General features: G+C 39.7%; 1 protein-coding gene across 3 annotated transcripts; it reads left to right on the plus strand.

Moving 5' to 3' along the window:
* The first annotated feature begins 2,419 nt into the window (after positions 1 to 2,419).
* Positions 2,420 to 24,490, plus strand: slc5a6a (solute carrier family 5 member 6a). 3 transcript variants are annotated; one of them, XM_005746156.1, is made up of 18 exons: positions 2,420 to 2,569; positions 10,253 to 10,354; positions 11,744 to 11,986; positions 12,089 to 12,310; positions 12,947 to 13,012; positions 14,022 to 14,073; positions 14,174 to 14,241; positions 14,483 to 14,637; positions 14,952 to 15,092; positions 15,199 to 15,328; positions 15,438 to 15,526; positions 16,885 to 16,997; positions 17,713 to 17,780; positions 18,033 to 18,119; positions 18,335 to 18,504; positions 18,689 to 18,792; positions 20,453 to 20,574; positions 20,660 to 24,490. In XM_005746156.1, exons 3-18 carry the CDS (start codon positions 11,861 to 11,863, stop codon positions 20,867 to 20,869), a joined length of 1,923 nt encoding a protein of 640 aa, XP_005746213.1. In that variant the 5' UTR covers positions 2,420 to 2,569; positions 10,253 to 10,354; positions 11,744 to 11,860; the 3' UTR covers positions 20,870 to 24,490. The 3 variants fall into 3 exon arrangements, with proteins under 3 accessions (XP_005746213.1, XP_005746214.1, XP_005746215.1); XM_005746157.1 differs by lacking the exon at positions 10,253 to 10,354; XM_005746158.1 differs by lacking the exons at positions 14,022 to 14,073; positions 14,174 to 14,241.
* The last annotated feature ends 1,168 nt before the right edge of the window (positions 24,491 to 25,658 follow it).

Genomic DNA, 25,658 nt, shown 5'->3' on the forward strand with positions numbered 1-25,658 from the left:
CATTCTGTCTCTCACAGTTGAAGTGTACCTCTGGTGCAAATTACTGACCTCTGTCATCATTTTAGGTGGGGGAACTTGCACAATCGGTGGCTGACTAATACTTTTTTGCCCCACTGTATAATGTAAACAGAGGAATGACACGTTGACAGTTTGGAGGAAGTAATTACTGAAGTTAACTCAGAAAGATCAATTGGAGAAAAAGAGTAAATGAATATCAATGGTATTGAAAGTAGCTGTACATAATGTTACATCTGTGAGATAATGAGTATTTTTTCTCTAATGGTTCAAATTTTATTTGTGAAGAAGTTCATGAAATCATTACTAGTTAACTTTAAAGGAATGGGTGGCTCAACAGTGTTCTGACTTTTTGTGAGCCTGGCTACAGTGCTGAGGAGAAGCCTGGGTGATGATGAATAGTAAGAACTTCTAGCTTTATGAAGGGCTTTTTTTTTTTTTTTTTATAAAGCAGCAAACTATTTCTCCAGGCTAAATGATAATCTTCTAAATTTGTGATACGCCATTTCCTCTCCAGCTTACAAGTTATCTGCTTTAGGTATGCATTTGAGTTATACTAGGGAGTCAAGTACTTCTGATTTGAGGCTGTCTTTTTCACAGGAGCTACAGTATCCAGAGTCATACATAGAGAAGAGGTAAAATTATTAAGAACATAATCGACTTTTCTTGGAGTAGTTCTTGGTAGAACTCTCCCAGGTAGCTGCTGTGCTCTGTGTTGGTACAAGACATGATGATAACAGTGGGTGAAATGTATTCTTAAAGTTAGTTACAGCACTATTAGAAAGTGGCAGAAATGTTCCTGGTAATAAATTGCATACTGTTTAAAGTTGTTTATTTCTCCTTAAATGCTGCCACATATGTAAGAAAAATTACATTTGTGGGTTGCACCTGTGACAAACTTGCCAAATCTTCTCTGCCAATGAAAAACAGCTTCATCTGCTACTGATTGTGTAGGTCACACTGACATGAACAGCACACTCAAGCTGATCTCACATGTGTTCAGTGGGATTGAGGTCAGCATTGTCATGTTGCCGACACCAGAGCAACAGCAGTTTGTCGAATGTACTGGCTCACTCCTAATAACCCTGCAACTTTGTTTTGCAGAACACCAGCTTTAAGTTTTCCTGTGGTACAGTCCCTATCCAGGTCAGTCAGATGTGGTATTCTTGGAGCAGACACTGACCCTGTAGCAGGGTCCATGTTCACAGGTGTTGCCAGCTCGGCTAACCTGATTGTCATCACCTGGGATACCCGAAGCTCAGAACAAGAGTCAATATCAGAATAAGCTGTTTGGCATTGGCAGAAAAGACTTGGCTACTTTTGCATGGGAGCAACCTACAAATGTGTTTTCCTTACATGTGGGGCACCATTTAAGAGGAAATAAACAGGCTAAAACATAATGAACCAAACACAAATTCCCTTGCTTTTACATTTTTGTGCTAAGTTTATCTTTTCGTGCCTGTGTTTGAAGCCAAGGGAATAAAGCAATCAGTTGATGTTATGTACCCTGACTTTCTACAGTATCATCCCTCCTCTGTAGTGCCACCGTTAATTCAGTGAGGCGCATGAGTCACCAGCCGGAAGAGGGGACAGAAATGTGTGCAGCTGCGTATTTACCAATGCGCACTGGGAGCAGTGAAGGATGTCATGGGGTCCGTTTTGATGAATGTCAATAATGCATTGTCTGAACTCGGAGCGAGCGTGTGTCATCGGGGGTATGAATACTGAGAAAATGTCTTCATACTAGCTTTGGATATGGAAAAAGACAGGTAGGATACAACCGTGTGCGTGTGCTCTGCGGGGTGAACGAGGGATATGTCAATGAGTCGGCAAAATCAATCAGCTGCCATTGCCATGGTGATCAATTACCAGCGATGATGACGTGTCCCGGTTCCCCGGTACTGTTGCGGCTGCTCACTGGCATCACGACAAACATCGTCATCATGCCCGAAATGACTGCAACAGTTACAGTGCTCCCATGTTCTGTTGCCTCAATTCATTCCAGGTGGAAAACTAGAGCTCTCAAATCATAGTCTAATATTTGAAGATTTCTAGAGTGCCAGAGCAATCTATTCCCTTCACAGATTTTAGAAAGACTAGTTGTATTGGATTTGGGAAAGGGAAAGAATGGGCTGTGAACGTATTTTAAATAATTGCAAACCATTCATTAGCATTCTGATTTATTCTTCACATTATTAAAGAATTCTTTGGGTTGTGTCTCAGTGGTTTAAATAAAGTTGCCACTGCCAAAGATCTTTATAAGAGCGGCGTCAACAAATTAGCAGGATCTTGTATTTAAGTACCGTTAAGTACAAAGTTGACATGATGGAGTATTTCAATTTTATGAAACTACTTGTGTAACATATTTAGTAGATACCCGGCAGTAATTTAAACCCAATGAAATATATGGAGGTGGTTAGGTTTAATTTTAGTTTACGGGGAGCACGTGAAGGCATCTAGTGTCAAGGATAATGGGAGGTCCTACTCATGAAGTGGCTTAAACCCAGTGATGTGTTGCAATTAGAGCAGGTTGCCAGCGAAGACTCGTCCACAGGTAAGCATGCTGAGCTAATAAATTCACTCAAGAGGAAATATTATCAAGGGGGACTGGTATTCGCTTGTTTAGCTGTCGCCGAGGGCTCTGACAGAGCCGGCTATCAGATTAGTTTCACGTTGGTGCACGCGGTACCAATGTGAAGTTTAGGTCAGGGTGACTGGGAAAAAAGACCATGTGGGCGCACTGATCAATATTTACCTGGCTTCGTCTGCTCGTGCTTCTTTGGGGTTAAGTAATGTCTCTTATAGCTATCCTGAAAACAGAACTGCAGCTACGTAGCAAAGGTGAGCCGATTTGGCTAGCTGTGTGGCAGGCAGCTGGAATGAATAAGCGCGTGGGGAGTCTGTAGCCTGCTAATGTGTCAGTGTTTGCGTTTCCAGGTTAATGTTCCTTACTCTGCTGGGAGCAGCATTAAGTGGAAGGTTTTACGTGTGTTTTTATGTTTCACACTTAGCATAACAATACGGCAACCAGCAATTCCAATCAATGTACTGCTTACGGTGGCTTAATTACCCTGTGACGTTCACGTCACTATTAACGTATTCTGAAAATTGTCCGCTCTCAGGTACTCAGAGATAAGTACGGCGAATAATTGTGTTAACGGAGCCTGTCTCTTAATCACAATTTTTATAAGTCAACTACAACATCATAAAATATTACATTACAAGAGATCCCTGAACTGGAATTTGATAACTCTGCATTTTTGTTGAGTCTAGGGTAATGGATGTGTGACAACCGTTGTGATTTGACGCTGTATAAATAAAGTTCATTTGTAACGTATTTATTTAAGGACATTCTTCTTTTGCTGCCACATTTAAAGTGTCGTCCAATCTAAGGGTCCGGTTTTCTCAGCTTATCTGTTGTGCTGCCAGTGAGAAACTACACCATACTCTGCAAGCCAGCGTTCCGACACCTCTGGCGTTACGTTACCAGTTATCGCTAAAGAATAGCACACTCTCATCATTCACTACAACAACAACACTTGTATTTTCATAACAAAGCTCATTAAGTGGTGATATCAGGGTTGGGGTGTAAAACAATCACTGGTGATTGCTTTATACTCCGCATTGCACTATGCACTTTATCTTTGTTGCTTATAAAAAACAAAAAACAAATCCACTGTCTCCAGTCTCCGCCCACCCCCTCTTACCTTGATATCTGTGCTCGTGGTGATTCTTTTACACAGCAGATCAGGCTGTGGCTCAAGGTTTAATGATTACTCACATTATTGGGCTTTTAGGGTAACTGAGATACAAACTCAGCTGGAGACTGTGGCTGCACAAATTCCAGAGATGATGACAGTAGACCAGCTGTGCCTGTGTGTAAACATGGAGCTTGAATATGTACAGTGTTTCTGAAAGTGATGTATTTTTTTAATGGTCAGTATATACAGTAGTTGTGGATTACCTAATTTCTTATTGTCATAACCTCATATAACTCATGGTCCAGTAGACAAAAGAAGTTAAATATATTTACCAGAACACGCCATTTTTATCCACGAGTCATTTTTCCTATTAAGTTGAGGAATCCTGTGACCTTTGTGCCACTTTTACAACTGACTTTTATATCAAGTGACACACTCAAACTAGGTTTGATCACTAACAGCAATGGTGACTTGGGCAATATACTTAACCTCGAGTTGCTCCCTTTGCGTTCACTGAATTTTCAATTTCAAATTTATATTGCGTCAAATCACAACAACAGTTGCCTCAAGGTACTTTATATTGTAAGATTGTAGATTGTAAAAACCCAATAATACTACAAAGAAAGCCCCAGCAATCTGATGATTAAAACTAACATACCCAAATCTTATTTAGCCTGTCTGCAGTTGCTACTCCTATACAAGCCACTTTGCAACCCATTTCTGCTCCACAGTTCGTCCTTTTTGTCCTGTGTCCGATTTAATAAATGTTGATCTTTTGTATGCTGGTCTCTTGATGCTGGTTTCACCACCTCCAGCATTTCATTTAATAGGGGCAGAGGTCTTGGAACATGTCAGGAAATGGAAATCAGTGTTTTCTCTTCACTGAAATGGTCCTCACTGTCCAGATAAGTATAAATTTAGAAAGTCACTTGGAAAGGACAAGTTTCACTGAGTTTGGTCAGACTGTCCTTGGAATTGCCTGAAATCAAATTTAAAAAAAAAAAAAAAAAAAATCTGTTGGATGAACAATCAGTCGGATTTTTCTATTGGAGATTATGTATCTGAATTTCAGGAGCGGGACCACGCCTCCAAACACGCTCCTTCCGGTTGCCATCTATATAGGTTCCCCCCAGTTCTGCAAACTGTTCATTCTCGTTTACGTACCCCACCCTCCCTCTGTCCTTGTTCTCAATTCTTTAACTTCTTCACTTCTATTTAGTAGATTTGGATTTGCCAGGCCCGGGAGCCGTTGCCAGTCCCCTTCGAGGCCTTCCCCAAACCGCAGCTAAATTCATGTCCAAGCATTCACCTTTACCTACTAAAACACTGTCAATCCTAAAATGAGGACGTGGGCCCAGCTAGTGAATTACACTACAAAGGATAATAGGACATTGGTAGTATTCTTCCCATTTGCCAAGTAGTCCCTATTCTTAATATCCTGTGAAACCTAAGTTGCTTTAAGAGGAATGTTTGTGTTGAACTCTGTCTGATGAGGAGAATGAAAGCGCGTGGGTTGCTTTTAAACGGATTGTACAAAGCATTGGCCCTATTCAGGCGTTGCTCCTGTACAGATGCAAACCTTCCCAGGCTCACCCTCCCTCGCACCACCAAAAAGCAGGTTTCCTTTTTTTTTCTCTACAATTCACACACTACACAAGGATGATGCCACCAGCTCTGCTTAGACTACCTCACGTAATGTACAATCATTGTCCCATTGTTGCTAGGCAACCACGACCTCCATGACCTCGTTGTGGTGTTTTGCGTAAGATGGCACAGCCACCGCTGAAAACGCACAGGCACACAGAGCATGGTCTGTAAATGGCCTGTATTTATAAAGCGCTTTACTAGTCCCTAAAGCATGGCTAAATAAATAAGTTTGCGAGATAAGTTCACTGAGACCGTGTACACCATATAAAGGAATTTTCCCATTTTGAAGTAAGTAGGTGAAATAGGCGTTAGCCAACTGGTGCAGAAGTAAATTTCTTGCCATGAATCTTCCTTCCTATTGAGCAAGCCATTAACTGTACACTATTCAGACTGGAGTAGCATGTGGGGTTGCTGTCAAGTGTCCGGTTAGAGGCCACATAAAGTGAACGTTCTGAGACCCACACAGCATAATTGCAGATGGACATGCAAATGGTTGTCCACGCAGAACTTGTGCACACTTTTTGAGTTACGCAAGTGTAGTCATCAATTTCTAGTGAACTCACGGACAGGAAAAGTACAGTACTGTGCAAAACTCTTGAACCAGCCCTCATTTCTTTATATTTTACTTCCAAGGACCTAGACCTTCTTGTATTTTTATTTTTTTTAAGCACTGGTGTGGACAATAATTCTTCGGTCTTTTGAGCTTTTTCTTTGGACATTGGCTGCTTTTTCAGTCATTTTCAAACCACTCAAAGAATGAACCAGCATTGGCAAAGAACCAATTTTAAATAGTATCTTTCGGCTTTTTATTAGCAGTCTGCTACAAAAGGACATCATTTATTCCAATTTCTTTGGTTGAAAAATCCCACAGATAACAGATGAGCATAAAGTAGTCTTGGACCAATAAGATGATTCTGAAAAACTATTAGTCCAAATTTTGGTAATCTCAGCCCAAAAAAAGAAAAAATGGAGAGAGAGCTGAGGATAAAGGTAGCACCAGGCCTAGAAAAACTATCCACAGCATCTGATAGTCATATCCTAAAGACATGACTTAAGGACTGGAGAAATGCTGAAAATTGAGTTGAAGCTGTGTGGGATCATCTCAACAATGTGCATACCAAAAGACCGCCAACATTCAAAGAAGAGCCTAATATAAAGACCTGAGGGGTGGCTTTAAACTTTGCACATTACTGTGTAATTTATGCTTTGCGGTGGTTCAGTTGGTGTTTATCACAGAGATTCCTTCCTGGTTTCCTTTGGTGACTCTCCATTGTCTTTTCTCTTCGTCTTCTCCCTCTGATTTCTTCTCCCACTAGGTCTGTATTCAGACCTAGTGATAGCTGTGCTGCTCCTCTCTTGGACTTGGGCCTACTGTGGCTGAATAACAACCCCGGAGTAACTAACCTTGGCTACTGTTTGTCAAACTTAAATGTGATTTTTAAACTAAATCAGCAGATTAGCTGTTCTTAAAGCTGTTTTGTTTTTGTTTTTTATCATTCAGGGTTTTTTTTTAATCATTTTTATTCAAGATCAAATATGTCTTATCTTTTACAGTTTTTTAATATCTTATTCATGCTTTTATCACAACTTGCTTGAACCACTTTGCATGGGCCGTACCAATGCTTCACTCACATGCCTCAGTCATTTCCCACATCCTGGCCTCCTGTCACTGGCTCTTCATTTTTTTTAGGGTCCATTTTAAGATTTCATTTGGTTTTAAAACTTTTAAAGGCTCAGTTACAACTTGCATTTCTGAGCTGTTGACTCTGTACATCCCCTTGAGGTTGCAGAGGTCCATAGACCAGCAGCTCCTGGTAATTCCCAAAAGCTTGATTTAAAAAACAAACAAACAAACAAGCTGACCAGGCTTTTTCAGGTGTAGCCTTTAAACTTTATAACCATCTTCCTGCCCACGTTGGAGTGCCTCACTCTTAAAACTCATTTTCACTCTTTGGCTTCTAACTCAGAATGACAGCACTGGTTACTACCTTGTAGTTTTTGTTTTTATTGTTTTAGTGTTTTGCCATTTGGTATTTCTGTGTTATGCTTTGTCATGCAAAATAAAACTGGATTGGATCATGTATGGGAAAAGCCTGGTATTTTGCACATTGTAAGCTCAGTTGATAGCAAGCACTAAATCTGTGCCGTAAAGGTCATTTCATGTGGATTCGGGTACTCTGATGTGAGACATTTGGATAGCCCCTGCTCATGTCCCATATGGAAAAGAGGTAGAGAGAGAGATCTATCTATCTATCGATCGATCGATCGATCGATCTATCGTATCAATAGAATCACTACTTAAAACCTTTTAAAACTGCATCTACTAACTGCCTGGTGGGCATTTGAATTTGCAAACCAGGATGAACTGTTATGACAGATCTTTATTGCTGTCATGAGTTATTCTGCTCTGTTTTTATACTTGTACCTTTGGTGAGTAGCTTTGCATGATTCCAGTTCAAAATGATCCTCGTTATACTGAGCCTTCTTGAAACCCCTCATTCACTGATTTGAACAAGCCGTCAACAAGGTTGTTGCCCTCGTTTTGCCTCTTGCAATCAGAAGAGCTGTGCAGCTGAGATGAGCATATAAGCAATATTTGCTTTCTGTGATATCATGACTGCAGCTTTCTTTCTTGCTGTGCAGATTGCTGAGGAACAGTATAGCTTTATCAGTTCTTCATTTGCTCAGAGTTGCCCTCGAGCTTGCAGCAGATCTCCAGAGCAGAGCAAGGGCTGCTGTCACCAGCTGTTGTGCCAGACAGTAGAGTTGGAGTTTGACTGCAGTGTGAGAGATTGGAGACAATGGATTAACAAGCACAATAGAAACCTGTCCAGCGTTCCCATAGGGAAACAGAAGAACAAAGGTAGCTGTTTACAAGCTACTTAAAAACAAGAGCGCAATAGTGAGCTAATCATGTTACTGTCCTGAGCAGATGAAGAAATAAAAATAAAAAAAATATTCTTGGGTGGCCTGCATGTGGGCAACACTGATATAAAGTGACCCATTTTGTGTTGTGACATTAAACAGCAGCACTGTAACTCTGCTCTGCGTTATGAGGCATTTTGAATGAAACTAGCTACACTGGCAGCTGCTTCTGTTCCCAACCTGTCACAGCTGTGTATATTAGACATAATGAGCCACTGGGATATAAGTGGGATTTAAGAACATGTTTTATTGGCCAGTGTTTGATCAAACCAGCTGAGACTATTACACAGACAGGCCCGTGTGTGTGAGTGTGAGTGTGTGTGTGAGAGAGAGAGAGAGAGAGAGAGAGAGAGAGAGAGAGACTGGACTGACACACACACACACACACACCTTCATACACCAAGATGCTTTCTGCACAATGCTCAGTCTTTTGCACATTTCTATTAGGGCTGAACGATATATCGCATTGTCAGCACTTTATGCTCAGATGTTTGTAAGCTAAAAATAAACTATTGTGTATGTTCAAATATACTGTTGTGATTGAAGAAGTTAAATAAAAATGTCAGTCATCAATTCATGCATCACCTCATGTCATCATAACAGAGGTCTGTCTTCCAGGAAAGAACAGTTTAAAATTAATGTAATGTAGTATTGGCCATACTATATGATGTATTGCTTGTCTTTGTTTAATAATACAGAAGACAAAGACCTTAAAAAATAATCGCATATCGCATCGCAATCGCAATATTGGGGCAAAAAATCGCAATTAGATTATTTTCCATAATCGTTCAGCCCTAATTTCTATTGCACTTATGTGTCTGCACTGTCTTTGTTTTGTTTGCAATTTTTGCACATTGCACTTTATATAAACCTGTGTTGATTGTCTGTTATGTCATATGTAACACCACAGTCTTGGAGGAATGTCGTTTATTTTCATTGTGTACTGTACCACTGCACATGGTTGGAATGACAATAAAGCCACTTGATTTGACTTGACTTGATCTTTAAAGACATTCTCACACATCTAGTGTCACTCCTGCTAATCCTTCCTGAGCTTGTCTTTTAAAAGTTGCTAGAATGGAAACAAACAAGCGCTCCAGCCATGAAAAACTCCGTAGCCCCATCTAGATCTTTCACTACTTGTCATTTGAAACATTTGAACTTCAGGTGCCATTTACTGCTGCCAACATATGAAGATGTATCAAGTAGCTTTCTGAAGAGCAGCTGAGCAGGTGTCCATGTGAAAGTGGTATTTGTGTAAAGGCAGACAGTGACATTCCAGATGGAAATCTCATAATCCTTGAAAAGCAGTCGGTGTCAACAATGCTGGCAGTTTCCTAAAGCACCACTTTTTCTTCTCCTTCTCCTTCTCTTTTTTTTTTTTTTTCTTTCTTTCTTTTAGTAAGTTGCTCTCACACATTCTTTACTATCTGATCAGACGGTTAACCTTTGATCAGCTGTTGGGTGACACATTAGACACAAGCAAAAACTGATGTTTCCACACAGCAGGACCTCATGGTTAAACTAAGTAATTGAGACTGACAAAGTCTCGCTCTTTGCTCTGTGTTCTTAGCCCGACCTTTTTGCAATCAGCTGCCCTTCAGCTTTTTCTTGTCATAAGAAGTGTGGGATAGTGCAGCTCAACACGCTGTGAGAAAGCAACAGCAAGAAAGAAAAGCTGGTTTAATATGTAGAGGAGAGGGAGGAATATTTTCAGTTGAGCGCTGCATGGAGTGAAAATGCAGGGGGAGGAACAATGGGAGAATCATTTTTTCAGCATTAAAAAAAGTACAGGGAACACGATTGTGTGTCTTGTTAAAGCATAATAACATGTTGGATTTTATTTAGTGAAATTAATCCTTATTGAATCCTTTGTAATAATATTGTGCAAGATCATTTGTCTTACTTGCTTCACAGGGGCTGCTTTTTTAAAACCATACAGAGTTTCTCCTCTGTCTTCACAGTTCTCATGTTTGACTGCTGTGACAAGGCAGGATACGTCCTCCAGTAAACCTTAAGTGAGGGTGTTGAGTGTCTGTCAGCCTGCAGCAGCTCAGTCTCAATAGGTACAGTCATTTCTTCTTTTCCCATAATTTTGTTTGTGGTATTTGTTTGTTTGGTTTTTTTTGATACCTAAGAATTGCATTAAGACTGACACAGAAACTGTTACATCATGATGCATAGATATTAAATCTTAGCAGACGAATAGAAACCACTCGTGTCATATGTAACTCAGCAGGTTAAACTGTCATAATGAGTATATATCAGGCATTTTATTTGCACCATAGATGGTATAAAAAGATAGCTATATAACTTCCAGATCTGAAAAGTTAAACCAAAGCACAATTGCCTAAAACCTGCTGTTCTTAGTGGGCACCAGGAGATGATTACTGTTGATGCAAATGGATTTATGGGAAAATGGGCCTCTGTCCTGACCTCTGTAAATATCTCACTGTTGAGTTTATCATGGGCTCAGTCACACATTTCTGCTCCTGTTGAATAAAATATTAGGTGCATTTTATAAATTTTGCTATTTCTTAGTGTCATAAAGGAGCATATTGAGGTACCATATGCTCATTGGTGAATAACTTGTGATTAATTAGTTGCCAGTGAGTGTGGTCTTACATCCATCTTTTTTTTTATTTATGGTTGATGCACACCCTCGACGGAGAGGCCAAAATGTTTCTGGAGAAGTGCTTGAGAGATATGTGAGGAGATCTCATAAGAAATTCCAGCAAGCCTAAAGCCGGCCCTACTCAGGCTTCTGTGCAGAAGATTATGATTCAAAGAAAACTGAAGAAATGTTAATGAATTTCAATCCTTTAAATTCCAGAAAGCTAATAACAACTTTGAGTGAGGGAGAGTGTGGGGACTCAGTGGAATAAGTATTACACACTAGATGAGACAGTATCCTTTCACTAGCAAGAGCAACTAGTTATTGAATGACTAACCTGAACTGTGTCTTAATGGAAACTTTCCAGACCAGATTCTACAAAAAGTTTGTTTGTAAAAAAAAAAATAATAATAATAATTATAATAATTATAATAATAAATAAATAAATAAAAAATAAAAATGTAAAAGCAGCAGAGCATCTGGAAATTTGAATGGTAATTATAGGCAGTGGATCATCTCTGTATCAGCATGGATGAGTGTTAGAGCTGGCAGTAATGCTGGAGTCTTATTTTGAGATTTGTTAGTCACACCAAAGCGAAACATCTGTATACACGGTTTTTGCAAAATTTTTACAAACCACGCACTCCTGTTTCTGTTCAAACCCCAACTCTTTGTTACCAAACTCACAAAAACTGTCCCTTCAGATTTGTTATTTTTGCATACAACATCTCGATGCCTCTGCTGCCTCAGTATATTTCTGAGCTGCTGCCCATGCTTCCTCCAGGTTTCAAGTTGGATAAATAACTTTACATCCTTTCCTACTTCCTCTTGTTTTCTCCAGCTCTCAGCAGGTCTCCCTTTGGGTGAGGTGTTCTCTCTGACATTGTCATCTCAGCCTCTCAGAGGCTGTGCTTCCAAAGGCCTTCACTCTCTCAGCCCCTCCACGTCTGTGCTCATCATGGGGGAGGTGGTGCAGATGCACTTCACCACGGTGGACTATGTCATTTTTGCCTTGCTGCTGGTGGCCTCAGCTGGCATTGGCCTCTTTTATGCCTTCTCTGGGGGACGCCAGCGCACAACACAAGTATGATTTTATTTTTTTATTTTTTTTATTGAAAGAGTACAAAGTCAATTTTCCTTTTTAAATGTTAATAAAGATTTGTGACGCCTGTGCTGTTTGCCACAGGAGTTCCTGATGGCTGACCGCTCGATGAGCTGCCTGCCTGTGTCCCTCTCCCTGCTGGCCACGTTTCAGTCAGCTGTGGCCATCCTGGGTGCTCCATCTGAGGTGTACACATTTGGGACAGAGTACTGGTTTCTGGGATGCTCCTATTTCCTGGGTCTTCTCATTCCAGCTCATGTATTCATACCAGTCTTTTACAGACTGCGACTGTCCAGTGCTTACGAGGTATTCACAAGAACAGTTAACATGATTACACACCTGTATCTGGCCTTTACTGTTTGTGTTGTCTTGTTTTTGCTTTGTCATTGTCGTAAATTTCCTTGGGTTAATCTCTTATCTCTCACACACACCGTAAACAAGACAATGAACAACCATCAGGCACTTGTAGTTTGACCTGACTTGGTCTCTGTTTTCTAAAATGATTATTAATTGTAATCTTCTTTTTTTTTTCCTCTGCATTTTTCAGTTTTGCACTCTCTCAGCACACTTTTTTTTTTTCTATTTTTGCCTTTCTCAAGTATGATCTCAGAGCTTAACATTCTTATCTGTCTTATCTGTGTTACCCCTGACACATTCACATCAGAGAAACAAATGTCCTTGCCTCAAGAATCTACGTCTCTCTTTATCTAAACTCCACTCACTGTTCCTCTATTGAGGCTTCTGGTGCTTCACTACAAATTAACTGGACAAATGACTGATGTCTAAGCCGAAGATCAGAACTTAAACAACCATTTCTGATCCTCAGTAAACATCTAATGTGCTGAATGCATATTACAGGCTGTCTCTGAGATGATATGTGGTTAGATTTTTGATTTTGCTCTTTTTTTTGTTTTGTTTTCTTTTACATTCTTTCTTCGACAGTATCTGGAACTGCGATTTAACAAGACTGTTCGCATATGTGGGACTGCGACCTTCATCTTTCAGATGGTATTTTTATGGTTTATTTGTGAATCCTTATGAATAAGTGATGTTTTAATGTGCAATAGATACCCAGTGAAAGCTTAAATCATCTGAAACGGAGATCATATATTGCAGATTATTCTACATTTATATATCTACAGTAACTAGTAAACCGGTATTACAGTTGTCTTTAAATCAGTCTTATTGCTTTGAGCTGTTTTTAGTCACATCATCATGAGAATTTCCAGATGCAATGCAAAATCTTTACCCACCCACTGCATTGGATCACACAGCACAATCAGTTAACACTGGGCTTCACAGTTCAACTTTATGTGCTATTTAACACCGGTAGCTTGTGCCAACAATTAATAAGGAAAAAAGAAATAAAAATTCTAAAAACTCCCAACAGACCCATGGTGAGTTAGTTGAATCTGGGGATGCGGTAGAGTAAAGGTGTAGTGGTTGTGACACCAGTGCTCGCTGTACTGTGAGACAATCATTAGTCTCTGTGTACGGCAACATCAGGCTCCACATAAAACATTGTTTTCCTAACTTTGTATAATCTAACAAAATTCAAGAATAGATCTCTGATAATGGAATTTGTTAGTAAAACAATAAATGAAAAGCGGACCAAAATAAACAAGAACCACTCCAAGAGTTCAAACCTCCACCGAGGCAGCTCACTCTCTAGGCGGCGTAATATTAGATATTGATTTGTGAATTTGACTGGCTCATTGCAACACCTTGATACTTTACTTTTCCAATCGTTTTTTTCCCCAACAATTTTTCCAAATAAACAAAACGCATAAGAACAGAATACATGAAGAATAGTTTTCTGTCTTTTCTTCAGATCATGTACAGACCTTTAGAGTGTAAGACCGTATCGTTTATCTTCTAAAAGATGACCCAGGCTGATAAACCTGCCCTGTACAGTGTATTTAAAAGAGCTTTATTAGTGAACTCCAAAATATGACCTCTGAACTGTTCTTTTTCTGGGAGCCTTACTCTTCTATATTGTTGGTTTCTTCCTCTGCAGGTCATTTATATGGGAGTAGTCTTATATGCTCCAGCACTAGCTCTTAATGCAGGTAATGCATGGGCCATTACTTCATTTTTCATGTTAGGTCACACCTAGAAGGTTGGACAACCTGTTGCAGTGTTCAATGTTTTCGTTCTGTCCAAATGCAGTGACAGGATTTGACCTATGGGGGGCAGTGCTGGCTATGGGATTGGTGTGCACTCTGTATACTGCTTTGGTAAGTCTAAATTCACCAATCTTAAGACACATTTATCAGTTTGTCATTTTGACAAAACAAGTCTTTTAAAAGATTTTCTCCAGCTGCAGCTTATATATTTCATAAGAACAAATCCTTACTAAGGCAAGGGAGTGAAAAACACTGGAAAAAGCTTAGGCAAACTTAGGAAGTTCAGATGAGATTACTTGTAATGATGAACATTATGGTCCGATGTTAATCTGCTACTGTTCCTGTCTCCCAGGGGGGGCTGAAAGCAGTGATGTGGACCGACGTGTTCCAGACGGTGGTCATGTTTGCGGGCCAACTGGCAGTCATCGTGGTGGGGACTAGTCAGGCAGGAGGAATAGCAGAGGTCTGGAGGAAAGCCATCAACGGTAGCCGTATTTCTGGACTAGAGTAAGTAGTTTGCATATTTGAAAGGCAACTAAATTAAAGGAGTTCTGCTTCACTCAATGACACCAGGTAGAAAACAGGAGGTAAAAATGGAATTCACTGATTCGCAAATGTCACAAGTCCATATTTTATTTACAGCGGAACATAGAAAGACAAAAAAGAATGAGCTGGAGTCAATAATCGCATGATCGGGTATAAAAAGAGCTTCTTAGAGAGGCAGAGTTTCTCAGAGGTTCACCAATCTGCCAAAAGTACTGCCTTTACATATTTTGGAACTACTTCTTGCAAAGGAGCTCTTTCACTCTCTACCTTTGTAGCCTGAACCCCAACCCTCTGGAGCGCCACACCTTCTGGACACTTGGTGTTGGGGGGGTCTTCCTGATGTTGGCTCTGTACGGTGTGAACCAAGCCCAGGTCCAGAGATACCTCAGTTCCCGCACAGAGAAAGAAGCTGTCATGTGAGTAACATGAAGTTGTCAGAAAAAGCTTTGCTAACGCCTTCTGTTTAAAAACCACTAAACCCTATTGATAACCATCTGTTTGTCACCCATCGTGCCTTTCCAGGTCCTGCTACGTAGTCTTTCCATGCCAGCAGGTTGTCCTGTGTTTAGGATGTCTCATGGGTCTGGTCATGTTTGCTCGCTATGGAGAAGACAGCCCTCTGGATAAGGGTTACGTCACGACTAATGATCAGGTGAGCTCTTATTTCATCTTTAAAAGTATCAGTAAATTATTATTAATGTTTTAGATCTAATGTTAAGTTTCTTTTTTTTTTTCTTCTTTTTTTTTCTTCCTTTTTTTAGATGGTGCTGTACTTTGTGATGGATGTGTTCAGAGATCTGCCTGGGCTTCCGGGGCTGTTTGTGGCCTGCCTCTTCAGTGGAGCACTCAGGTGATTAACCCAAGAACCACGACTGATGGTCGGGATTCACACACCCTTACACACTCTGTGTTATGACTGATTTAAGGTATTGTCATCTATTATCTCTTAATGTTAAAAATCATAGGTTACAGAGCACATCACATGTTGTGTGAATCCACGTTGTATTCACTTTAGCAATTAAGCTAACAGAATATATAACAGGGCATTTGATTCATGGAGAGATTGTTTGGTTTCTGGGATTAAATCAGAACTTCAGCTATCTGTCCCTGGTGTTTACCAGATGTTTATTCAAACTAATTTGGTAGCCTTTTTGACTATGTTCATGAGACTACTCACAAAAATCTAGATTAACCACTACCAGATGGGTGCAGAATAGCCATAGTACAGCAAGCTGGCTAACCTAATCTTACTTGCTAACATCCATAGCAAAATCATGTGTCTGTGGAAATTCTAGTTGGCTAAACTACTAGAATAGTGTGATCCTTGAGGTTAACTATATATGATGTACAAAGGTATATTGACTGCAGTTCACTATGTTATTAATTGCACTGGTGTCATTATTAACAGTTGTTTCCTGGAAGTTTTTCAGAGCACTTTAAATAGAGGTCGTGTTTCTTGGATTCGTCTATTTATTCGTGGCACTGATGACACTGCATACAGGGCTAGATTTTTGTGGCATTCTGCTGTGAAAATGGTATAAATGTATTTATTTTTTTAAGTCTTAAATTGTGTTTTTAAAAAGTGTTCTGCAAACTTAAAAGTAGATGACCGCTGAAAACTTGGTCGCAATCCTTCCTGTATCAGCTTTTATAGCTGGTTACTACCTTACCACCCAGGCAGAACTACAAATGGTGTTTTAACTTATTCATGTTATTTATAACCCTCGGGCTGAACCCAGTATTTTTATTTTTTTTTTTTAATTACGAGTTTTGGCAATAACAAGTCAGGCTGGCAAAGGCTATGCTGCTTTATCAAAATGTCAAGCAGCTGTTATTCATTGTGTGTGTGTGTGTGTGTGTGTGTGTGTGTGTGTGTGTGTGTGTGTGTGTTTGTTGTACTTGTAGCACTCAATCACAAGGCATGTCATTACCCTTTTAAGTTGGTTATTAAACAATAAAATCTAGTATATAAAAACATATTGAGTCCATGTTAACACTTTTACATGCATAGTTATCAGCTTTACTTTGATGTGCAGCCCAAAAAAATGAGTATCAGCAACTCTCACCTGAATAGATCTCACTGTAAAAGTCAGGCGTATGAGATGATGGCGTTCTGGTTCCTGGAGGCTTGTGCAGTGCAGATGTGTTTAAGCCACCCTTAACTTTCACTTAAACCGGTTTGTTTGTTTGTTTGTTTTCTTCTTCTAGCACTATTTCGTCAGCCTTCAATTCCTTAGCAACGGTAACTATGGAGGACCTGATTAAACCTCATTTTCCAAATATGACTGAAAGCAAGGCCACGCTGCTGTCCAAAGGACTCGGTGAGACAAGTGGTGGAGTTTTGTTTTCTCATCTTTGCTCTAAACATGCAGTTATGTTGGAGTTCAAGTACTGTTGTGTGACTTTAATCTGGGATTGTGTTTTTGTTTGGGGTAAAGAATAATTCACATTTTACTTACATGCTTAATGGATTCGAGCGAATATAGCCCTTTTCTACTCTACTGCAAGCCTCGTTCATTCAAGTGCTTTTATCTAACATTGACACTCCCGTGGACACATCAGGTCTGACCCCCCCACTACCTTCTGAGCCAAATGCTTTTATTCTGGTATTAGTAGTAGATGTTTTCATTTTACTTGAGTGTACTGGTGTTGTTTTATTATCTTAATGTCGGCGTATTCTACTCCATATTTTTAGAGTAGGGTATCTAGGTCAAGAAATCCTTATTTATTCTTAACGAGGGTTTGGTGTAGGCCCTCATGCACGGTCTAAAACGAGTATCAAGTCTTTCCCTGTTCTAGACAAAGCTGCTGTGCTCATAGCCAGAATTGTGCTATCAAACAATAAAAATCATAGCAGAGAACAGACTCAGTCTGCAGCAATCTGAAGTCTGATCTAGCAATTCACATAAGTATGTGTGTGTGTCTTTACCAGAGTAAAGATGCCATACAGTCCATGCTTTGCTTTTTACTTGTGGTTCTAAATACTTGAAGTTGGAGGTGTAACCACTGTGTGCTTGTTTTTCATCTGCTCCACAGCCCTGGGTTATGGTCTGGTGTGTCTGGCTATGGCCTACATTGCTTCTATAATGGGATCTATGCTGCAGGTAACTGTTCATCAAAAAGTTTGAAAATGCTTTATTACATTTAAGTGAATTGAGAAGTTTTGGAAAGTGAATGGTGGTAATCATGGCACTGGTTTAAAAAAAAAAAAGACTATTCATACAAGACAGTTGTCAACTTTCTGCAGAATATTAAAAGCAACAACACAGAGACACTAAGTATTTAGTATTCATTATTGTGATTTGACCTACAGTTTGTTTGTTTGTTTTTAATTAGTTCTTCTTGTGTGTCCTCAGGCAGCTTTCAGTATCTTTGGCATGGTTGGCGGACCCCTGCTGGGACTCTTCTGTTTGGGAATGTTCTTCCCCTGGGCAAACCCCATTGTGAGTCCTGTTTTAACTTGGGGCTACTAATAATTCAGTGTCTGTGAAGGTTCTCAGTCATCCAGGTCATCGTAGTCTAAGGAGCTTGGAAAGAAAAGTGTCTGGACTTCTTTTGGTTGCTTGAAAAGACTACTAATAAGTCAGTGTTTGAAACGGCTTTTGTTGTTATTTTTGTGGTCACACATAAATTGACACTGCTTCTGTCCTCCTGTCAGGGTGCAGTGGTTGGGTTGGTATCGGGCCTTGTCATGGCTTTCTGGATCGGCATCGGGAGCTTTGTGATGCGCATGTCTGTTCCCACGCCAGCACCTGCACTCAACGCCACTGCTCTGCCACTGTTTGATAACATAACTACCACTGTCATGAACACCACAGCCAAGTCAGGGTAACACATTTCATCTCAAGATAAACCACTTTAAATATGGTTTAGTAGTGTTGAGTGCTGGTTGATTGTACAGATGACCAAAGTTTGATGTTATAAATATCAGTCAGCATGGACAGTAGGGCCAGCAAGAGGGAGGTCATTTAAACTGTTGTTTTTTTGTGTGTCTCTTTATTCCCTCTCTCAGGTCAGCTGGTGTGAAGGCACTCTACTCATTGTCCTACATGTGGTACAGCGCTCATAACTCAGCCACTGTGGTGGTGGTGGGACTGATAGTTAGCCTGCTAACAGGTATACACATGTAGCTGTAGTCTGTGTCACAAATGGTTTACATCGTCTGTTATATAACCTTATTGTTTCTTTCCTCTTTTCCACTAACCCAGTGGACACCTTGATTCCCCAGCCAACTTGGCCAATATAATGACTCTGCCATTAATGTTAGAGAATTGGCTCCATTTACAGGATATGACTAGCTAGGAAAACTTTAGCATTAGCCACTTTTGTGTTACAACTCTAATCATAAATTATTATTCTGCGTCATTATATTTAAACCAAAAACTGATTTTGACCAGTACTAATTAATAATTTAACATTAACTTTGGGATTTTTTTTGACCTGTGAAATGACCAATACACTCATAACTCTCACATATAGGTGTGATGTGCTGTTGACTAAATGTTGTCTTAGCTAGCGTAGCATAATGGAATTGCACCATGTTGGCATTCTGGTCATATAGCTAATGTGTACACTATAAGAACCTTTGCCCATAAAGCATATGGATGCTAGTGTTGGAAAGGTTACTTTCAACACTACAGATTACAGAATACATGCCCCAAAATGTATTTTGTAACGTATTCCGTTATGTTACTCAATGAGAGTAACGTATTCTGAATACTTTGATAATATAATTAATATTATCATATAATCCATTTTTTTTAAACTACATGAACGTACTATTGCTGTGTGAATTATTACTTTTACTGAAGGTTACTCGCCATACCAACACCGACTAGATTTTTAAATCTTAATATAAAATGAGTAACAGTAGGGTGGACAGCTACAGTAAGGCTGCACTTTTTGCAGCGATCTCATATAGAAAACTGTTTCACGCGTATATAAAACATGTCCGTAGTAAAGGGACCTCTGGCTAATACGTCGGGCTCGTAGCCGAAAACTAGCTTTACTTTTTTTTCTGGGTCAACTTTGCTAGCGAGAGACAGAGAGAGGTGTTGAAAGGCTGCTTCAACAAAACTTATTGTTTCAGAGAAAAACACAAAAAAAAAGTGTACAGTCGAGTCTTAATAGCTTACTTACAACTGGGCTCGTCAGGCACTCTTTTTGGCTGCAGTGGTTATTATTATATTTGCATACTTCCATCTCCCGCTTCTGGTCGATGACAACTCGTACTTTTCGACTCTCCTTTTTCTCCCTCCTCGCGCTCACAAACACATAACGAGTATGGCAGTCCATTCTCCCTGCAGCACGGACTACACTGCCCATTCTTTAGATAGCCCTAAAGAATGCAGCTTCTATTGCCTTCATATTAAATCATTTTTGTGAATAATTCTTTAAAATATTTCAAGTAATATGCCGCAAGTAGGGGTGACATGGGCCGCAAGATTGAGACACAGGCATTAGAGCCTCTTAATGCATGTTTTGTTTGGGGCGTGGAAACCAAAAATAGAGAGGGCATAGTCGTACATATGAAACAGGAAAATACAGCCGTGTAATCCCTTTATTTCAGCAAAGTAACTGTATTCTGAATACCACCTTTTTAAATGGTAACTGTAACGGCGTTACTCATATTTTGTATTTTAAATACCTAACACCAGTACATTTATTCCGTTACTCCCCAACATTGTTTATGGGTTACAGAAACTGTGTAATTTCTTCTGATAAGGTCCAGTCAGCCTCTTCTGCACATATCACCCTGTTACTGTCATCATACTAGGGCCTATGAAAGAGAAGGAGCTGACCCCGGGCACAGTGTACCCCGTCCTGGGCACGCTGCTCTTTTTTCTGCCCGACCGCTACAGAGAAAAGCTTTGCTGTATCACTCCTCTGGCTCAGAAGGTAACCTCATATTTCCACTTGTTTCCACTTTTGTTCGTCTTTCAGTATTTGTGCTTTCAATAGTGTGTTTACCCTTGTTGGCCAGCCCACACAAAGCAAGACACAGCCTTATCAAATGGCCCAAAAGGACCGCAACGGAGAAGCTTATTCCAAAGAAGACACTGTCACAGAGGAGAAGGAGATGGAGAGCGACAGAGCACAGACGGAGGAGGACAACTCGGAGGATTCGAGGGCTTGGCCCTCGTGCCGGCTGACGGCTCACACGGTTCACACGGTTCAGGAGACAGCCTTGTGATCCTCTTTTTCTTTTTTGATGCACAAATACACTTTCAGACACACTGCTATTCTGTGCAGTCTCTCTCTCTTGGTGAGAAGTGCAACAGATTAAAAAAAAAAAAAAAAAAAATCAGCAATGATTCTGTGGCACTAAATTTGAGTGTTGCTACTCACAATTATTTTTCTTAAACAACTTCAAATGAGCTTCTGCCAGGCTGGAACTGAGCTTTGGAAGCACAGGCATCAGCAGAACTCCACCGGTTATTCTCCATTTGTAACAGGCTTTTTAGACATGTCCCCACAGGTTCAGTCTGAAGTAACAGACTGGGCGGCTTTCATGTTTGTGCTCGACAAAAAACAGAGAATCAGCTAGTTAACAGATACTTAATATAAAATGTGTTATTTTTATAGAGATGCTGGAAGCACAAATTCTAGAACATGTAAAAGAGAAAATAATAAAAGTAAAACAGACTGAACTTTAACAGAGGGCATGACAGGTTTGTGCTTCTATGATAGTGTAGTGTCTTAACAGGACCTCTGTTTGAATAGTCACCTTCTAGCTGCTAATGTAGATGTCTAAATATAAGTCCGTTAAAGTAGAGCTGCGAACTCTGATGAGGGCAGAGAGGGAGTCTCCAGCTGGCAGTGAAATTGGATGGAGCTCAGTAAATCCTTAACTTTACTCCAGTGTTCCTACACTGGGACAATATAACCTGCTCAGCGTATTTAAAAGAGCCCAATATCATCCATAACCTTCACACATTTAGCACTACTTTTATGTTCCAGTTTAAAATCCCAGTCAGTAAATGCACTGAATACTAATTGTAGTAAGTAGTCGTTGTGCTCTGCTGCGTCAGATACACAAAACTGCACAAACACTCCCAGCATCCTTTTCTGATGAGCTGCTTGAAGAGATGCTGATAAATATAAACAGTAGTTCAGTTTTTTTTCCACAGTTTTAATATGAACTTTAATCTTGTCCAGAGAAGACTTTAAATTTAAAAATTTTAATGTTTTGAATTTGATGCCAGCAACCAACTGACAAAAGACTGGAAAGCTTGTGTGATGCGTGAAGAAAAACACAAACACGCACACCTCTAGCAGAACACCTCACAGTTATACATCCATTTTCTCCACTTACTGTGGAGGGACTGGAGCCTAGTTGCCATAGGGCTAGAGGCAGAGCACACCCTGGACATGTTGTCAGTTTGTTGCAGAGCTAACAAAAAAACGACAGACTATTTCGTATCCTGCTGAGCTGCTATGATGGTAACTTGGTTTGGTTTCATTTTGTGTAGTTTTCCGGTGAGTGTGATTGCACATATCCAGGTTTATCTGTCAGGATCTGTTGGAGTCCTGCTAAAGTGCCTCACTGAGCGAATGTTTTAGCTGAACTCCTGTTAGCTGTGTTTCCATGAGCTTTGCATGTTTAAGCACAAGTAGCTCAGTGTAGTCCATTACAGGAACTGTGGACAGTTCTCACAGTTGCTTATAGATTCACCTCTGCCCCCATCTGATGGCAGTATCGCTCCAAAGCCATCATGGACCACAAGAGAGTAACGTAATGTATTTAAAACGGATGGGGTCGCTGCTTAGAACTTTGTGTCGAGCTTCTTTTAAGTGCCCGTTCTTTTAAATTCAGGTTGCTGTCGTTGACAGTGTGTGATTAACATGAGTAATATTGTGTATAGTTGAATATTTTCATTATCGATGAAACTTTTTGGAATCCCAGAATTCTTGGCCATCATCATTTAAGTGTTTGAAGTCATGTCCTGGTGTTAGATGTCTTTGCGTGTCCAATGATTCTCAGTCAGTACCGTCTGTGCTCTTCCAAATGGACACAAGTTCATTTATTTGCCATGTTTGCTCGGCCAAAGTAGTCTGGCATGTTTCCAGAGAGTTCACTTGAAGCATGTCTACACTGTTTACCCACATCCCATTTCAGTAGTCCAGAACTAAGACTTGGATGTCTTGGTTGCCTTAGAAAATCCTGGAGTTAGTCCAACAAATGATTAGACAAAGGTTAGAGACTCAAGACCACCGTAACTCCTGTCTGATGGAACTCTGGCCCCTTGTAAGCAGCTGTCCGTTTACAGAACCAGCATGTTTGTACCATCGTCCCGAGACTTGAATACCTCGATTTATCCAAAGCATATAGAATATGAATTCATTCTTTCTGATTTGTTTTCAGTTTTGTTTTTTTTTACCAGAACATGTATTTGAGGTCATGTTTGTATATTTTTGTAATTTCACACAAAGCCTATCCACATTTCTTGACGTGAAATGTGGAATTCTATATGCAAGAACCATAAAAAGTTTTTTGTGAATGTTCGGCAGAAGTGGGATGTAAAATACATGTTGGTTTGTTTTATGGGAACAAATGATGTTAGTCACGCTGTTTGTTGTTGGTGTGCGTGTTTCTGCATGTGTTTGTGTGCACTGCTTCCCAAATTCTGCCAGATTCGCAACAATTTAAAACTTTTTTAATGGTTCCTATAATTGTAGAACTACTTGATGACGTGTAGTTTCTTTATGATTGCGTAGTATCAAATCCTCCTTCATACCTGAAATTACTTGAAGTGTGTGCCTGGAGTAATAAACGCCCTTTATGATGTGAGGGATCAAAGTTCAACTGTTGGTGTGCTGTATTATTATTATTAATGCTGTTAAATGTGTCATTTCTAGGCCTGGACAGGGTGCAGCACTGTGATTATAATAAATACTAACATGTCTAATAAAGCACAAGAAGTCAGTAGTTCTGCTACTTGAAATGTGAGCCTGCAGCTATCAAGCCACGTGAAACGGGTTGGAGGCAGCGTTTGTAGTTCTGGAGATTGAGTTTAAAACTGAAAATGTCGATGCGCGCTCCTCTCTGGCCTTTTTCCAGTGAAACAGCAATGGCACTTAGTAATTTCCTGAAACAATAAATATTGTTTGGAACAATATTTATTACATTTGTTTTCCCATCAACAAGAATTCTTCCTCTTGTGTATTCCAAAAAAGAGAGAACCTCCATAAGCACTGGAGCCCACATAACTCCTCTGCTTTGGCTGTGCCTTCATTTGTGATAAAGTTTTGTTTTTTTCCAACTCAATGTATTCTTCATGAATTTAGCAGGATTCTACCATATTGCAGTCTGTACTCAAACATCTGTCCAGGAGTGGACCAAAGTCTGTGTATTGCAGAAGTGAATTTGATCGAAGAACAGACGGCTGCTGTCAGCAGCAGGAGTGTGATGCTAAACCGACTTTTTTATTATTATTATTAAACCTGTTGTCGTGATTCACTGTTTTTCAGATGTATGATTATTAGATTTCTGATTGAACTGAGATGGCATAAAAAAATGATAAATTAAAGAATGTTCATGGTTGTGTCTGTCAACTTCATTGCTGTGAAAATTAACCTAATTTTAGTGGCACTAATGCAAAACCTCATCTTCTTTCTCTAGTAATTAATACACCTGTTGAAATGGAAGGATTTGTAGCTTCAGCCTACCTGTGTTTTGTTATTTAACTATACACACTGAAAATACAAAGACATTATTTATATACACTGCTAAATACAACAAGGGAACTATTGAATCAAAGTGTATTGAGTCAATAAAACTTGTAGGGTGTGGTCAGAAAAGTATCAGAGGGGTTGTTAATCAGTGTTAGTGAAATGAACAACAGGTGCACTAGAGCAACGGTCCCCAACCTTTTTTGCGCCACGGACCGGTTAAAGCCCAACAATATTTTCACGGACCGGCCTTTAACCCTTCAAAGCCGGTCCCGGTAGCACTGCAACCACATAAGCTAGCGCAATAATTTTTTTTGCATATGAAACCGGATTTGTTGTACTTACATCTGATGCCATCAGCTTGTCCTAGGTCACAGTTTCCTTCCACATATAGCTTTGCAAAAAACTGCAAAGCTTGCAGCAACAAAAACATAGTATTCCAGAAACACCCTTTGCCATCCGATCAGCTGTTTGTAACACTTCGTAAGTCCATCAGCCCGAACTATCATGTCCTCCATGTCCTGCCCGAAACCGGAAGTGACGTCATTTTGCGGAAATGTAGTTTTTTACTATCAAGGCCTTATGAGCCTATACTTGTGTTTTTAAAAGTTATGTTTGACTTTATGACTTTCTGTGTCGTTTCTGGGATGCTTAGGACTCATATTGCACTGCTGGAAACTGTTTATTTTGATGCATATGCTGCTTTTTTTGCAAATTTGCATTATTATATTTATTTTCGTTTTTCCTGCAGTGTATAAAAATTGGTGTATTTCAAAAATAAAACTATGAAGACACTTAAAATAAATTTCCTGTGGTGGGAAACTATTTTGTGCAACTTTTTTGTACTTACAGTTTTGAGGGATAAGCCTCTTAAATTTCTCTAACTAGAAATATATGTTAAAAAAACAAAAACGATTTTACATTTTTTTGTAGTTTATTGCACTTTTTTGCAATTTATGTAATTACTATGCACTTAATGCAGACATATTATTAAAATTTGGGCTATTACGGTTGTATTGATGTATATCAACTTGAAATGCTCCCAAAAATGGCTCCACAGCATGTAAAAATATAATATAAGCTCTGGCAGACTTGGTTCTATGGTAGGTCTTAAAGGGTTAAGGTGTCGCGGATAAATACGACAAAATAAAACTAGTACCGGTACTGGAAAAAAGCAGATTTATTCATAACACACGTGAACCCAGGAAAACAGAGTTAACGATAAAAATGATAACAAAATAACGCTGAAAACCGATAAAAACCCTGAAAACCATACATTTCACACCTGAGCCTCAACTCTCGCGGCCCGG

The sequence above is a fragment of the Pundamilia nyererei genome, unplaced genomic scaffold (assembly GCF_000239375.1).
Source record: "Pundamilia nyererei isolate P.nyererei 1_Seehausen unplaced genomic scaffold, PunNye1.0 scaffold00174, whole genome shotgun sequence".
In the NCBI taxonomy this organism is placed as follows: domain Eukaryota; kingdom Metazoa; phylum Chordata; class Actinopteri; order Cichliformes; family Cichlidae; genus Pundamilia; species Pundamilia nyererei.